This window comes from Hemicordylus capensis, chromosome 4 (genome assembly GCF_027244095.1).
Source record: "Hemicordylus capensis ecotype Gifberg chromosome 4, rHemCap1.1.pri, whole genome shotgun sequence".
Lineage (NCBI taxonomy): Eukaryota > Metazoa > Chordata > Lepidosauria > Squamata > Cordylidae > Hemicordylus > Hemicordylus capensis.
Window position 1 is genome coordinate 167,075,465 of NC_069660.1, and position 17,155 is coordinate 167,092,619.

Below are 17,155 nucleotides of genomic sequence, written 5' to 3' on the forward strand. Positions count from 1 at the left end.
TGTGTGCATGCCTTGACCCTTGGAGCTCTCTGTTGATCCTGAAAGAACTGACCTGCTCGACTGGATGATCGTCCTCCACAGCGGTCATCCAAGAACTAAGGAATGTTGCGTCCAGCCCGCCTTTATATAGCACGCTCAGGGCATGGGGAAAGGCTAGGCTAGGATGCCTCGGCAAGCTATGGCATGGCTACCACATGGTCCCTTTGCAGGAACAGAACTCATTCTTATTTGCCCGGGATGGTTGATGGATCATCAGTTACAGGTGAGCAACCTGTTTTTATCCTGACTCCATGGTTTGGATTACATAAAGCTTTTGATATGGAGATGAGAGGAGTTAGCTGGCCAGATAAAGCAGCGGGGGCAGGAAGACAGTTGAAGTCCTATTGTCAGGCTTTTCCCAGGGCTGCTTGCTTCTGTATTAAAATTGTTTGACACAACTGTAGTAAGCTTGACACAAAGCTTCTGGTAAACTTTGATTACTGGAACTTTCTCTTTGGCCTTCTGCTGTTGCACTTCAGCCCCTTCACCTTCATCCAAAAAACTGCTAGCAAAGTTATGTACTCCTATTGTTTTAAATCTTTATTTCCCATCTTTATTCTTATTTCCCATCGGCCCTATTTTCATGCTCTATCATTGTACGGATTAATGACACATCCTGTCCTGTGACCTTCACTCCAACTTGGCCATCTAAGGTCTCGGGCTCTTTTCCCATTATCTTCACCTTGTGTGCCTGGACTACCCTCCCAGAAGACCTGTATAGTGCCACCTCTCTCTTTATTCCCAGCCCAAATGTTGCTGCTTTTGCTTACATTTATCTCATATCTCTTACATTTACTGTTATCTTTTCTCTGTTGTCAAAAACTATAAGCTTCTTGGGTTGAGAACCTGCCTCTTACTCGTGTGGAAGCAAGGGCAGGTAGGACATCAATGTTTATATCAACTAACATAAAGGCTCCTGCCAGGAGCCTTGAAGGGAGGAAGACACCTTGACATCTGCTGCCCAGTGGTGAGAACCTGTGTAGCTGTCATCTGCTGTTGTCAGCCTGCCAGCCTGTGTACCCCCTAATGTGTGGGGTGGTGTTTGCTGCCCTGTAGGTGAGTCTATGCGGGATCGAGGCCAGGTGGGCTGAGTCAGCAATCCTATCTGCCCAGACTAGCCATCTTTCTGGGCTTATAAAAGGGCTGATGCTCTGTGGTGACGGGCTGGCCACCAATGGGGTGACACCAAAGGGCGTCGCCCCTTTGACGGAGCCATTTGTGGGGCAGTGAGGGCTCGGTGGTAGTATTTTGGCTTCTGGGTTTTTTAGGTCCTGGGTGTTTCAGATGTGTCTTGGTTTGTCTGGGGATGGACACACACCCTGTCTCCCATCCTGTCCAGCTGCCCGATGGAGTCCCTAATTGAGCTGATGGACTTAGTCTCGGGTTTGGTGCTGGGGGACTTCAGTGTCCACTTTGGGACCAACTTGTCCAGGATGGTTCAGGAGTTCACAGCGGCCATGACAGCTATGGGCCTATCCCAAGGAGTCCTGGGACTCAGACATGTTGCTGGTCACACTCTTGGTCTGGTCTTCTTTATTATTTATTTATTTATTTGATTTCTATACACCACTTCCAAAAATGGCTCAGAACGGTTTGCACAAAGAAATAATAAATATATAAGATGGATCCCCATCCCCAAAGGGCTCACAATCTAAAAGAAACATAAGGTAGACCCCAGCAACAGTCACTGGAGGTACTGTGCTGGGGGTGAAAAGGGCCAGTTACTCTCCCTCTGCTAAATAAAAGAGCATCACCACTTTAAAAGGTGCCTCTTTGCCAAGTTAGCAGGGGTATCTTTCACTCTGCTCAGGGTGGTGTTCTGTGGGTGGGGACTCATGTGATTTCCCTATGGTCATGGATGGACCGCCATCTGGTTAAGGTTGGACTCAGTCACACCCCACCATCACAAGGGCAGGGAGCCCATTAGAATGGTCTGCCCAAGAAGGTTTTTCAGTCCAGTAGGGTTCCAATAACCCTACTAAACCCTTGGAGGGATTTAGTGTTGGCTCTGCAGGTGATCCTGTTGATGCCCTGGTGGAGAATTGAAACAGCAAACTCACCAGGGCAGTAGACATGATCGCTCCCAAGCGTCCTGTCCAACCCACTTGAAAATTGGCCGCTTGGTATATGGAAGAACTACAGGGGCTGAAGCAGCAAGTTAGACAACTGGAGCACAAGTGGAGGGAGACTTAACTCTAATCCGACAGATTAAACATAGAGCACATTTGAAGATCTATGCTCTGGCAATACATGTGGCAAAGAAGTGATTCTTTTCAGCCTGTACTGCGTCTGCAAGTTCATGCCCAGCAGAGTTGTTCGGGGTTGTGAGAGGACAAGTAAGTGCCCCTCCTCCCTTGAATCAGAACTAGGAACCATCTGTTACCCACTGTGATGTGTTTAATGAGGTTTTTGTGAATAAGATCTCTCGTATTCTTGGATTTAGACCCCACAGTTACTGCAGTATCTGAATTGGAGGTGTCCAGTCAGCAAACCAGGTGGGTGGGACCTAAAGAGCCATTGGGAGGAAGGAGTTATTTGTTAGGAGAAGAACTGGTTGAGAGTGCAGAGGAGGACATAGGGAAATGAGAACTGGCTGTGGGAAAATGTCTCTGCAGGTCCTGGGAAGCCAAAAGGGCGGGAAGCTTGAATTCCAACCAGAGTTTGGTGAGTTGAAAACAAGGAGGCCAGGGCTTTGGTTTCAGGGAGTTTAGTCAGACCTAAGAATTAACCTAAGAAACACTAGCCTTTGCCCATCCAGCCAGAGTGTTGCAAAATACTCCATAAGCTTTTATATTTTCCTACATACCTGTTCCATGCAACTAGGTAACCACGATTTTTAAAGTGTGCTGCCCCAACATCACTCAGGGTGCTTTTTGAAGTAATATTGTAACCTACTGAGTATTTTTACCTGTAACTAAAAGCTGAGAAAGTCTCAGATGGAAGCAGTCTGCAGTGTTTGAATAAAACTGGTTTTCTCCTTTTCTCTTAAAAACCCACTTGGAGAGGCTTGTAACTCAGGAGAAAAGGGAGGCTGAAAGCAGTCCCCCGCCCCCCATTGTAAACACGCCTCAGGCAGTCAATAGCTATCCGTTTTCTCACCACTTGTAGGCTGTGTACTTTTCCAATAGCAAAAGAAAGAGAGTATTCCCTGGGATTCCACCCCAAATCTAGGAAGGTTCAAGCTCTGTAATAAAGAAGGGTGGTGTAGCGGCAGCTATTTTTGAACTTGAGTTTTCGGAGAAGCCTAGTCATGTAGCTCAGCAGGGATGATTCAGCATTTCTTTCCCTCATGTGAGCTTGCTCTGAGACAAAGGCTTTAATCCGCTACAGGGTATATAATCATTTAGGGCATATTGTATTTACAGAATTCAAGAAGAATTGGGCATCTGTTCGAAACATCTCATTTGTTAATACAACTGTAGAAGAGATTTCTTAGTACTTTGGGAAAAGATAGAAGTGCAATCTTCTGTCTTCCACAAGCTGGCAGACTCTGACAAAGGCAAAGTCTGTATATACAGACAGACATAAAGTTAGATGGTATGTGGTATAGATAAAATTGTTTGGAAAGAGAATGCAGAACTTTGCATGTTATGATGAGTCTGGAATACTTGAGTTAGCTCTTGGGTTAAACATTAAATATTAAACTAGCTTGCAGGAAACAATGAACTTGGAAAAACAATTAGCAAATAGGCATTTGAGTGAGAAACATTCTTGTCCACTGTTCCCTCTAAGCTGTGCACCTGCTCACACACAAAATTGCAGCCCCTTGTGCAGCTGATTTTAGCAGTGGCACAGTCATGCCACTGCTGCTCGTGCCACCTTTCCCTGTCGCAGCCACCCAACTGCCTGCCAAATCCCAGTCCCCCTCATAAGGCTGGGCCTCTGCCACCACCTCCTCTCCACCCAGCTGGCTGCGCCATCTCCTCCTCTCCTGCCGGGCTGCCGCCACAGCTTCCTCCCCTCTCCAGCTCTGATGTACGGATCTCGTTGGAAATCTCACAAAAAGGGACTTTGGATTCTTCTAACAAGATTTGCAGATGGAGGTTGTGGTGACAGCGCCTCCTGGCAGCCAAGAACTGCCGCCTCAGCAAGATCCATCTAATTTAAGTGGCAGAATGCCTGTGCGGGGGGAAGCGAAATGTAAAGCTAAATGTAGTGGAAAGGGAGCCAGGCTGTGGCGGCACCAGCACCAAGAACACACACACGAGAGGGAGCATGAAGGCTGCTCTGACAAGGAGACGCCCGCTTCACCGCAGCAGAAACTCACAGCCTCAGCAACCCTGCATGTCTCCTTTCAGACAGTCCAAGCAATGTGTTCAATGTGTTGCTATTATTCATTATGTTCACCCAGCACAGGCTTTGGACTTGTATGTGGCAAACCTCTTTGAAAAACTACATGGCAAACTTCTTTAGATGTGTGTGGGGGGGTGGGGAGTGGGAGCTGGGCAAAGAAATAAATCAAAGTCCCCTTGGGTATACAGAAAGCCTAAAGGAGCATCATGGCTACAGTAATGAATACTAATAGTAGTAATTATTATTTTGGTCACTGACCAGCAAATACAGAAGAGCAAAAGTAAGAAGAAAAATCAATAATGAATAAAATTCCGGTTCTGTTGAATGCTGCATATGACTTTAGACATATATAGCTTGCCAAAAGATCTATTTTAAAGTTTCAAGTGAAGCTTCACCTCCCTGATCAACGCTGGTGGCCCTTCCAGCTGGAGGCCCCCCTCCCTATCCCTGCAGAACTAAGAGTCCATTGGCTCTCTTTCTGCTGTCCTGGCCATGTGATCTCTCCCAACTTGATTGGAGGGAGGGTGTAATCTGAGCAGCTCTGTAGAAGTAAGAATGTTTTAATCTTTTATCTGTGCATGATTCCCTCTCTCCCATTCCCTTGAGTTACTCTCTGTGAGATTTTCTCTGGTTTTTTCTTATGTGTGGTTTATTCCCCCATTTCCTGGGGTTGACTAGCAAATGGCTATCTGCTAAATCCTATACCTAAATCTGATTAAAATAAGAGCTTTTGTTGAGTTAGGTGAGGCAAAATGGTCGTGTGTTGGGGAGAGAAAGAAAGGAGATAGCCCTCTAAGGCATGTGCACACTCACACAAGTTTTTTTAATATATTCTCTCAGTTAATTTTAGATCCCATGCTCAGGCTGAATCAAGAAGGCTTCACTCTGAATTCATGTGTGTGCACACTGCCTTGAAACTGCTACCCAGAACAAAGCTTATTCCGCACACAGCTGAAAAATTTAGAGGGAACACTGTTCATGTCCCATGTTGACTAAACCACCTTTAAATTATTCCACAATTAAAAACGTGATAGTAAAGGTGATTGTCTCATTCTGAATTAATCCTATTTGTAGCAAGTTCTAAATTCAGTGGTTTCCCAAGTAATGTCTGTTTTTCAAAGAGCAATTTTATCACCTTTATAACCAGGACACCACTATTCTGGAGAGCATAGGATTAACTGGCTCTGATGTAATTGGTAACTATGGTTTTCCGTTCTGCAAATACAACTCACTCAGCCTTGTTCATGTATTCCCTTCGCTTCATTGTGGAGCTGTGTCAACATCATGCTTTTTTCTCATACAAAGCTGGAAATTTGTTTAAATCTGACTACCAATCCAGTATGTGAAGCCAAATTCAAACTCTGATTTGACATCCTGATTTGGAAACTATAGTTAAACCACATGGACTGCAGAACTATGGCTTAAATAAACCAGAACGTTAACAACTGTAAGCGGAGGAGATAAAGGGAATGGGAGAAGAACATGCACAAACTCAAGAGGGTTAGAAACCACATACACTTAGCAAGAACACTGTTTTGTTTATTTATTCATTTCTATACTGCCCTTTCAAAAATGGCTCAGGGTAGTTTACACAGAGAAATAATAAATAAGATAAGATGGATCCCTGTCCCCAAAGGGCACACAGTCTAAAAAGAAACGCAAGATAGACACCAGCAACAGTCACTGGAATTACTGTGCTGGGGGTGGATAGGGCCAGTTACTCCCCTTGCTAAATAAAGAGAATCACCACGTTAAAAGGTGCCTCTTTGCCAAGTTAGCAAGGGTTTCTCATTGCATCTGAACCAGCCTTGTGTCCAGTGTTCACTATAGCAGGGAATCCCAAATATTGTTGACTACAACTCCGAGCATCCATATCTACAATGGCCTTTGGTTGGGGATGCTGGAAGTTGTAACATCTGAGATTCCCTGTTACAGGGAGCACTGCTTGTGTCACAAACTTATAGCAAGCTACAATCAATCATTTATGTTCTGACAAACGTTTTGCATCCTGTACATTCTTGCAAGGAAGACTAAAACTTCTAGCTCTAATAGCAAATTTAACATAATATATGGCAATTTGAAATAAATCCAGATTCATGCTTCTGCAAATACTGATACATCATTTAAGGTATATAATCTTTTTTCTTATTCTTTTGAAACAGCTTTGGATTCCAAGGCCAACAACCTGTCCAGTTTGTCCAAGAAATACCGTCAGGATGCAAAGTATCTGAATATGCGTTCCACCTATGCGAAGCTTGCTGCTATTGCTGTGTTTTTTATCATGTTGATTGTCTATGTGCGGTTCTGGTGGCTGTGAGTGGTTTTCAGATACCAAAGGACAGCTGATAGCATGGGAGGTGTATAGTTGCAAGATGCCAAGATAACAGGGATGTATGTTAGAATCCCCAAAAGGATGTCGTTCCTGCTGCTACTCTCCAGTGAATCTTAATATCAAGACTTGCTGGCAATGAAGGATTTTTGTTCCAGCAGTTTCACAGTTGAGTGATAGCCAAATTCGTCCATACTGCTAGCAATGCTGATTATGGTGTTCTGAGTTGGCATAGTTGATCAGCCCTGTTCAGTGCTGCTGCCAGTAATCCTATCTCTCTTCGTTTTAAATGAGCCGAACTCTCATAGTAAAGGGACTCCAATGAACATTCCTGGTACTTAGTAACATTTTCACATTAGAAATCTGGATCTTGCTACTTGAACAGAGATCCCTGTTTGAAGGGCGAGTCTTTATGTATATATTGTATTGGTTTCAGTTTGTCTAGTCAGTGCTGATTTTTCATTGTCCAGTATATTGACTCATTACATCTCTTAATTTAGTACATAGATGAAATTCTGCCTTAAGAGTGCTCAGTGAAATATTGATAACAGTCATAGAATTAAATCAGTAGCATAGTCCATTTTCAGTCCACAGTTGTAACATCATTTGGGAGAAGCTGCTAAGTGTCATCTAGCTATTGCTTTTTCTCTCTCTCTCCCCAAATGTTACCACTTTCTCTCTATACCCAGGTTCTCATAGTCTAGAACAGGGATAGGCAAAGTATGGCTCTCTAGATGTTGCTGAACTACAAGCTCCATTTGTAATAGATTGTTAATGGGGGTGATGGGATTTTTAGTTCAGCAGCCTCTAGAGAGCCATACATTGCCTACCTGGTCTAGAATAACACTGTCTGGATCCCCCTGCTTTAAAAAGGATGGATGAGGGGCAGGTCTCTTCCCTGGAAGCTTAAGCATCCTTGTCAGTTCCTGTTTTTCAAATATTTGTCCTATGTAGCAAAAGAAACTGGCATTCAAAGCTCTATATACTGTCTGTCTTTTTTTAAGGACTGTCAGCTCTTGAGCAGGTGCAATCAGTTCTGCAAATTTAAGAATGTCTGAGAAGTCCTAGAGTGTAACCGTAGAAAAGGAGAATACTATCTCATGTACACACAAAAGTAGCCACTATTTACCTTACTGCCACCCTGAGGCAAGCAAGGTAAGAGGTGTAAGCTTTGTGGCTGCAAATCTGTTCCTGACTTCTGTGTGCTACTTGACAACCTTTTGCTGGCAACTTGCTTCTATATTCCTGCCAACAGTATCAAGTTGGACATGCAACTAATGTAGATCTTGCAACTTGCACTGCTTCAAGGAAAGTGGCCACTATTTTTTGATTGGCATCAAATAAATTGATGTCAGTTGCTATCTCTTAAGCAAGTTGTCTGTTGCAGCCGGTGTTAGCAGTGCAATAAACATGTTAAAGTGAATTTTTACACTTCCCTAAAGCCATACCGTTTTCTTGAGCCATTATCTAAATTTTTACTTCCCTCAACAGACCAGTTGGGCCTCCAAATGATAGTGCTGTGGATATGTTCTTTAACTTACTATCACTTTCTTTACTGATAGAGAGAGATGGGCTGGCTCCATCTTGCTTGCTTTTTTGCTTTCACTTGCCTCCTAGCTTCTCCCAAAGGAGATCAATGCACAAACCAACAGATATTCAACAAAGCTCTGGAGTTGAAGAGCAATCAAGGATGAGCAATTATTTCTGTTCCCCACTCCCAGTACAGCATAACATATTTAGGATAGAGGCATATGATGTAACAGCCTTGCTGAAGCTTAGCAAATCTGCTTTGGTTAGTGACTCAAGGGGCCATCTATGAGTTTCATCATGGAATATAAACATATAGGAAGTCCTTGCTTAAGATGCTGAGTTAAAATGAGTAGCACTTCAGATGTTGGTAAATTAGCCACCTTGTTTAAATTTTACAGCATTCAGTGTGGGAAGAGAGGCTCAGCTAAATGGAGCTGGTATGTGGCCTAGAGGAGGTGGTGACATCGTGACTTAGGTTCACATAGGCATCAAGACTGGCAGTTCTGGTGGCGGCTGCTGCTGCATCTGATGCTGTGGAGGGATTGACTGACTTGTCCATATAAGATGCTTCCCTCACCACTGTTGCTTGCACTCCTTCCACTCAGCTGCTGTGCTGCAATGGCAAGAGGAAAAGAGCCCAGCCCCTATGCTACATCCTGCCCACATTCTTCCCTGTCTGTTTACCAGGATGAAGTGGAGGCGAGTATCCAGTTGCTGCCTCTGTTTCCATGCAAAAGTGAAAGAGCAACAGGAAGGGAGTGGCAAGAGTGAGCCACTTCTAATCTCTACCATCAACCTATCTGCTGCACATCTGTGACTGACATATTGTTTTCCATGGGAAATAGGTTCCAAGTTAAGATGTTTTGCCAAGACACCATTTTCAGGAGCCAGTTATAAGTCTGAGGACAACCTGTAACTGCACAAGCAGTACTCTACCAGTTTAGATTAGATTAGATTACCAGGTTAGATGTAAGCACAGTCTTCTACCTTAAAACCAAGCCATCTTCCTAAGCAACTAACTTACAGGCTTCACCTATCCAAATCTTGTGCTGATCTGTGAGAAATGTCTGAGGTACAGTAACTTGAAAACACCATGAAACTGTAATTTTATGGGGTTTTCAAATTACAGTAATTTGACCCCCATGAAACTGATGTCCACATGTTGGTGACCTATTTTTAGCCATGCATAACTGGGCTACAAGGACTGCTAACTTGCTGAACCTGCAGCAGTTGTTTAATAGCAGACCTTTACATATTTACTCCAGAACGTCCTGCTATTAGTGTGTAGGGTGGAGAGTAATGGAAAGTTCACTGTGGGGTGTGGGGGTGGGAATAATGAGAACTCTTTTACAATGCAGTAATATTGGAAAGATCATTTTAAAAATGGGGAGAAAGGAAGAGGTATTTCTTTTTAAAACGTTGGGGGGTGGATAATGGAAATCTACATTTAAAAATTGGGTGGAAAATTGAGTCATCTGTTTTAAAAATAATGGAATGATCCCTGTTAAAGAGAAGGGGAACATCACCCCAGCACACACATTGTGCTAAAATTCTGATACCCACAGCTTTTCATGGAGTGGGATATGTTTGTATATTTTTTAAAAAGATAAATTTAATAATCTTTCACCTTTAAGCAGGAACCTGTTATATTGTTTTTTCCATAGGGTTTTTAGGAGAGAAATGCTGTTTGTGTATGCCCAGAGGATGTACAGCTTTTACAATATAGTACTGTACTTTGTGATGTTCTGTGCTCCCTACAATCTTAAGTGGTAACCTCTTTGAAGAGAAATGTACTCTCTGTTTGCTCAGAGACTGTGCCTCTTCACAGCTTTCAAAATGTACTCCCTTGTAGCAACATTAATGCTATTGTGGGTAGGGTACTTAGAATTAGGGCTGTACATGAACCACATTATTATCCTGCACCTGGTTATTCTTACTTTGTAGTAACAATGCAGAGAGTGATCAAGATGACATCACGCCAGTCATTATTACTGGCTCGTCGCTTTGGGGGTGGAGCTTACCTTAAGCCAAAAGCCTGCTTATGTGATGAAAGCAGCTGCCTTCTGGTTACTGAGGCGGTTTCATTTCAATGTGTTATTTCAAAAGGCCACCTTTCCCTCCATTGTACTGGCCTAGAATGCACCAGGGCAGGAAGCAACAACATGAAATGGCCATGCCAGGGCACAACTTTTTTTCCCTTTTCTTTTTAAACCCCGGCAATACACCAAGAAAAGGATGCGTCATGATGTTGCTTCTTGTCCTGGTGCTGTAGAGCGGTACAGTGGAAGCAAAAGCTGTGTTTTGAAATGCTACAGCTGCTTTCTTCGAAGAAGCTGGTGTTTTGCTTAAGGTAAGCCCCATCCTCCATTCCTATTTGATACCATACGAGTATGGTATCGAATCAGTAACCAATATCAGGATTATTCTCCAGAATAGTTCCTGGAGGAAAATGTTCTGATAGGGTTTGTTGTGCCTCAGACCCAATTTTCTGTTCAGTGTCGTGCACAGCCATCCTTACAATTCTTTCTTAAAGGTTGGCATTGATCCAGGAGTTGCAGCTTTCAGTTTAAACAGCAGAGACAAAGGGATTGAGTTTCTCAGTGCCAAACTCACAATGGTCCATGCAGAGTCTAAGGAGAAAACATAGCTGGTCCTTCAGGAGTAAAATAATCACAGGCCTCCAGGACTGGGGTAATTTGTCCTGTGAAGCTAGTCCCCCAAATTAGATGCAGATGGAGTACAGCCACTTCCTTTGCACAGCTCCACAGAAGTGTGTCCAAGCAATAGCCTGACTTTACCTGCTGTCCTCATCTCTGCTTTAGTGGCACTAGTAGAATGCTGGGTCTGAAGGCAAGAGGCACAGCTTTCAGACACTTGGGCACACTTACAATAAGTTTCTATGGAAAAGGAAACATTTTAGTAGCCAGAAATGTACCCGCTATTGTTGCACATGCAGAAGAATGTTTTTCTCACACAAAGGGGAAGGGGCTATTTTCATCATATCCCCTCTCTCCCTTCCTGCCCTGATAACATATCCCTGAGGGTCCACCAATCCTTAGGGACACATTTTGGAAGGCAGCAGAGGGAAGTGAGTGAAAATCGCCCCTTTCTCCTTGTGTGTGCATATCATTTTTCTGCATGCAGTATGCCACCCAATATTTCTTCAGATATAGGGTTTCCAGTGGCATGCTTGCCAAAGTTTCCCTGTTTCAAGATCTACCAGTAAGATGAAGCTGTTTCCTCCTCCAGATTCTATACCTTTTGACATACTTTCTTTTAGTATCCCCTCCCTCTGCCACAATGTGGTCCTGTATCATAAAAGTCTATCTCCTTACCTCTTGAAGGTTCTTAATGCCTTTGAGATAGTTATATGTAGAGTATTACCATAAGACTTGAGAGGAATCCACCACAAACTTCTAACATTTCAAAAATCCATTCATCTTTGTTAATTCTGATTGCTGCACCTGTCATTTTTGCCATTGAATAGGATTCAGGTTACAGTCTGCAGTATTCATGCTGACATACACCACAATCTCTGCTTGGTTCCAGTAATTAAATGTGCTTCCAACAATTTAATTTCCCAATAAACACGCTTCCAAAAGTTTAGCTTCCACATATATTAAAAACAAATCTTGAATGTTTAATACATGAAATAAGTTAGTGATGGTTCAAACCACAAAGAATTATATGGAAAATGAGTATTGCATATTGGGAAATATACCTGAATATAAAGGATCCTGTTGAATTCCACTGTAGTTAACTAAAATTTCAAGTTATTTTTAGCCTTGTAGCTTTTCCTTTTGAGAAAAAGACTGATCCTTAATAAGTGTTTGGTCTTTACTTGCATGCTGCAGTTAGACTTTACAGTTTTGAATGCTTATAGGGAAGCGGAAGACTAATGGGTGTGAACAATAATTAATTCCAGCAGGGGGCTCTGAAATACCATTTTGTTTCTCATATTGTCTTTGGAAAGTCCAAATCTATCTGTTAAGCTACTCTGTTGCCTCCTGGCAGCCCAGCAACCTGCTTTCAAGGATCATAGTTGATCCTCCCTTCCACACCTGATGGGAGTAAGTGATGGTTCAAAGGGGTGATATTGACCATTTGTGGAGGATAATTGAATACCTTCTCAGAATGCTCGCAAAGGAGGCAATGGCATTGCTTCCTTTTTGAGGCAGAGGGAGCTAACTAAATCCTTTGTGGGAGACTTTTTATTTCATTTTAAGCACTCTGTATATGCTCAGAACTATTTGATTGTTATTATTAATTAGTTATATTTTCTTTCTTAAAATTATTCATATATTTCACAGCAGGGGGAAAGTATCTAGTAAAGTCTCTAGGGTGTACAGAAACACTAGAAAAAATAGTATATGCAGGTCAAAATGAATGAAGAGGGTTGGGGAGTCTCCTTCCATATGACCAAAGCAAAGTGGACTTTCAGGAGAGGATTGCATGTTGACAAGGAAGATGTCCTCTTCCTTGCCATCCTTCTAAAGAAAAGGCTGGTAAGGCTCAAGCCTACAGAGGAGCAATGGTATCTACCTTGGAATCCCTTCTCCTCACTTGTAAATATGTGCTTATTGGCTCCAAGTGCTGAGTAGAATTTTCTGTTAATTTTAATGAGCAGTTATAAAATCACATACTGGACAATGTCAAAATAACGTCTATTAAATTCCCATATACTCTCTTCCCCATCATCACCCCAGTGATGTAAACTTTAAAAACAAACAGATATGCTAAATAAATTCTCATTAAAGATTGATAATTGCTAATATGAGGTAAATCTAAATATTTTTAGTTGTAATAAATTCAGAAGTAATTAACAAAAACCAATTAAAAATAAGACATTCCCACAAAATGGAAATGAACTGAAGTTTTTCTGATTAAGACATCACCCTGCCACAGCAGTTTATCCTTTTTTGTTTTCCCCATGCACCAATTTTTCTCCCATTGCTAGATAATTGTACAAGGCATGTCTGGATCAAGAATGTGCTTTGCTCTTTCCATTTTCTCAGAATCAGATGTTTAGCAAATGCAGCAAGCCATGCTATCTTTAGATAGGAACCATATGATTGATAAATGTCCAGAAATGAAGTGTTTAAAGTTGACATCTATCACAATGTACCTCCTTCCAGAATGAATAAATTTATGTCATCATAGCATATGCACAAAATGTGCATCTTCAATATACTGATGAATAATTTGGATTTCTACTTGCTAATTGCAGGCATGTCTGTCCAATAAACCCTGTGGGTAAATTTTAAATTTTGTTGCAGTTGTGAGCTTCTTATTCCAAGCCTCTGTTTTCGAGAGGTTTCCAGCTCATTTCACTCATTAGAAATTTAAAATAGAGTAGAACTGGCTGAGGTAGCTTTGAGATGCCCTTCAGCAGTATGAAGTCTGAAATTGTACAAGTGTCTGGCCCAAATATCACCAATTGATTGATTAAGTGCCGTCAAGTCGGTGTCGACTCTTAGTGACCACATAGATAGATTCTATCCAGGATGATCTGTCCTCAATCCAGCACCAAAGTTCAAAAGCGTCAATGCTTTTTCTATCTTGCTTCTTCAAAGTCCAGCTTTTGCATCCAGAGAGTGTCATGGGGGAAACCATTATCCAAACGATTCTAATCTTTGTAGGTAAAGACAGGTCACAACATCTAAATATCCTTTCCAAGGCCATTGCAACCCTACCAAGTGCTAGTCTGTGACATATTTCTTGACTGCTGGATCCTTTAGTGTTGATGGCCGATCCTAAAAGACAGAAGCTATCTAACTCTTCAGTGTCTTCATTGTCAGTTCTGAGGCTGTTTGCTGTACCCATTGTCATTAGTTTAGTCTTTACGTTTAGTCAGAGTCGCATTTTTTCACTGTGCTCCTTGACTTTCATTGCTAGAGCTTGCAGATCATCCTCATTCTTGGCTATCAGAGTGGTGTCATCACCATAGTGCAGGTTATTGATGTTTCTTCCTCCAACTTTAAAATCACGCTCGACTTCTTCCAATCCAGCTTCTCTCAGTATATGTTCAGCATAAAAGTTGAATAAATAAGGAGAAAGTATACAGCCTTGTCTTACTCCTTTGCCGCTCTGGAAATGGTGTGTTTCACCATGTTCCGTCTGGACTGTGACTTCCTTTCCTGTGTATAGGTTTCTCATGAGAACAATGAGATGTTCTTAGATGCCCATTTTCCTAAGGACATTCAACAACTTGACATGGTCAACGCAATCGAAGGCTTTTCTGTAGTCAATAAAGCACATATTGACTTCTTTTTAGTATTCTTTGGCTTTCTCAATTATCTAGCGTGCATCAGCAATTATGTCTCTTGTTCCTCAGCTTTTTCTGAAATCAGCTTGAACATCTGGCATTTCCCTTTCCATGTAGGGCTCTAATTTGTGTTGGATGATCCAGAGCATTATTTTGCTAGCATGTGAAATTAAGCACATTGTGCGATGCTTTGCACATTCTGTTAGGTCTCCTTTTTTTGGTATGGTTATGTAAACTGACCTCTTCCAATTTGTTGGCCACTGTGTCGTTCTCCAAATTTGCTGGCATAGTTTGGTTAGAGCCTTGACTGATTCTTCTTCTGTTGCCTGCCATAGTTCTGTAGTTATTCCATCAATTCCTGTAGCCTTCTGACTTGGTAATGACCGGAGTGCTGATCTAACTTCATCTTCCTGTACTAGAGGTTTTTGCAAGTAGGGAATATCTTCTAGAGTATCTTGGATGTATCACCAATAGATTCCTTAAATTCAAGTAATGCTTTTTGTCCTGACATTATAATGAATACTTATTTGGAGGTGGGTGGTGTAATGTCACCAATCAAAGATGGCAGCATAACCTGAGAGTTCCCCATTCTGGTATATGATAAATACAGCAATCTTTATAAAAAGAGTACTAAAAATGTACTCCAAAACTGGAGCATATCACAGAGATCTCTACAATGGTGAAAGTGAAATCTAAAATCATATTTGGGATGAGACCTAACTAGCTGAGACCTAACTAGCTGACTCAGCTGAGGAAGAAAACCTTAATATTGCAGTAATTATCACAAAATGGCTTTGGAACTAATGGTCGAAGTCACAAACCATCTGAAACAACTCAGACAAACTGAAATGTCACTAATGGACCATTAGAGGACAAGATCTGCAATATGTCTACTAAGCTTATAGACACTGCAGCAACAGTTAATGCAGCAATGAATTCAAACTGAAGGAAAAGATCACTGCTCTCACTGGGGCTAACAACAGAACTGGAGCTAAAGCTGGAACGTTGGGGAAATCACAGTTGGTGTTTGAATCTCTGGATAAAAGGAAGGAGGTTTTCTGGCTAATTGGTTCACAGACCTTCTAACTGGCCTTTTCCCAGTCAGTTATTTCATTTTGCCTAACAGGATGAAATGCATTAAAATTAAGCTACTATCAACCAGGGAGCCCTTGTAATTTGTTTGGTGTCCACTAGGTGTCATAATAGCTTCAAATAACAGGAGTTTACTTTATATTCTCCACAACTAAATAAATAAGAAATAAATAAGAGCTCTTGGAATTCTGTAATTATACTGCTTCTATCCAATTATTTGGGGGTGGGGTGGTATCCATATATTTTGAAAAACGGTGTTGTAAATAACATACCAAAGGTCCCGAGCATTTTGAGTTGTGTTTCAGCAGCCATCTTGGAAATATAAACTCATTAATTGCATATATCTTACCTTTGCTACCAAAAAAAAAAATACTATGGAAAATTTTATTAAAATGTAGAATTCATTGTAGAATCCAACTAATGGTTTTGCCAAACTGGGCGCAGTTCAGTGCAAACAGTCTTGGAATATACTGGTTAAGGGGGGGAGCAGGGAGCTTAGTAAAGAGAGTTGGGGCAGGAGGGGAGTTGGATTTTTCTTTAAAGTTGCTGATAGCTGCTGCAGCCGTAGGGATGAGGACTTACCCCTGCTGGAGCAGGCAGACCCACTTTGGGCTCCTGCACATATGTGAAGATCAATAAAATGGCTTCTGTGCATTGTGTGGAGGCCATTTTATTGACCTCCATGCACATGCAGAGGCCCAAAATGGCCCTGCCTCTCCAGGAGGGGTGGGAGGGAGTCCCCACCCACTGCAGCCGGCAGTGGTGTCAACTTTAAAGTGAAATCAAATTCTCTTCCCACTCCAATTCTCTTTACTAAGCCCCCTAGTTCAAGCTTGGCCCCTTCCCTGGTTCAGGGGCTTCAGGGAAAGGAGAGCTGGGCTTGTGGTAGCAAGCAGGATCTGTCCCCTTAGCTAAGCAGGGTCCACCCTGGTTGCATATGAATGGGAGACTAGAAATGTGAGCACTGTAAGATATTCCCCTCAGGGGATGGAGCACTTTGGGAAGAGCATGTTCCAAGTTCCTTCCCTGGCATCTCTAAGATAGGGCTGAGAGAGATTCCTGCCTGCAACCTTGGAGAAGCTGCTGCCAGTCTGTGAAAACAATACTGAGCTAGATAGACCAATGGTCTGACTCGGTATATGGCAGCTTCCTATGTTCACACACACCCAAACCAGGGCTGGTTCGAGTGTTCACAAAAGTGGACTGTACCCTCTTCAGCTTAAATCCGGTTCAATTCAAGCTGAACTGGGTTTTTTTACACTCCTACTGCCAAACACAAGGGGGTGCTCCCCCCCTTGCTTTTTTTTCTTTCCTTTTTTTCTTTCTATGTGATTCCAAGAATTCATAGAGTGTATGCATACATTTTATCTATTCACTTCCACACCACCCAAAATCCACCAACTGGTGCAATTTTTTAGAAAACATGGTATTTAACATTGGCATAATCCACAAGTCGTAGTTTAGAAAAATCTTAGTTTCTTCACAACTTGGTTTTTATTTGGAGTATTGGATTTGTCCAAAATTGTTAAACCTTGAAATGAAGATGGACAAAAAAGGATACAAGATCATTTTGTATCCTTCGATGTGTTCCTTCAATGTGTTCACAA

General features: G+C 42.1%; 1 protein-coding gene across 1 annotated transcript in view; it reads left to right on the forward strand.

Moving 5' to 3' along the window:
* Positions 1–15,742, forward strand: part of LOC128324208 (vesicle-trafficking protein SEC22b) — a 37,837-nt gene extending 22,095 nt beyond the window's left edge. The window contains exon 5 of the mRNA XM_053248469.1: positions 6,495–15,742. Coding sequence (XP_053104444.1) covers positions 6,495–6,649 — 155 coding nt within the window. The 3' untranslated portion in view covers positions 6,650–15,742. The remainder of the gene's footprint in view (positions 1–6,494) is intronic.
* The last annotated feature ends 1,413 nt before the right edge of the window (positions 15,743–17,155 follow it).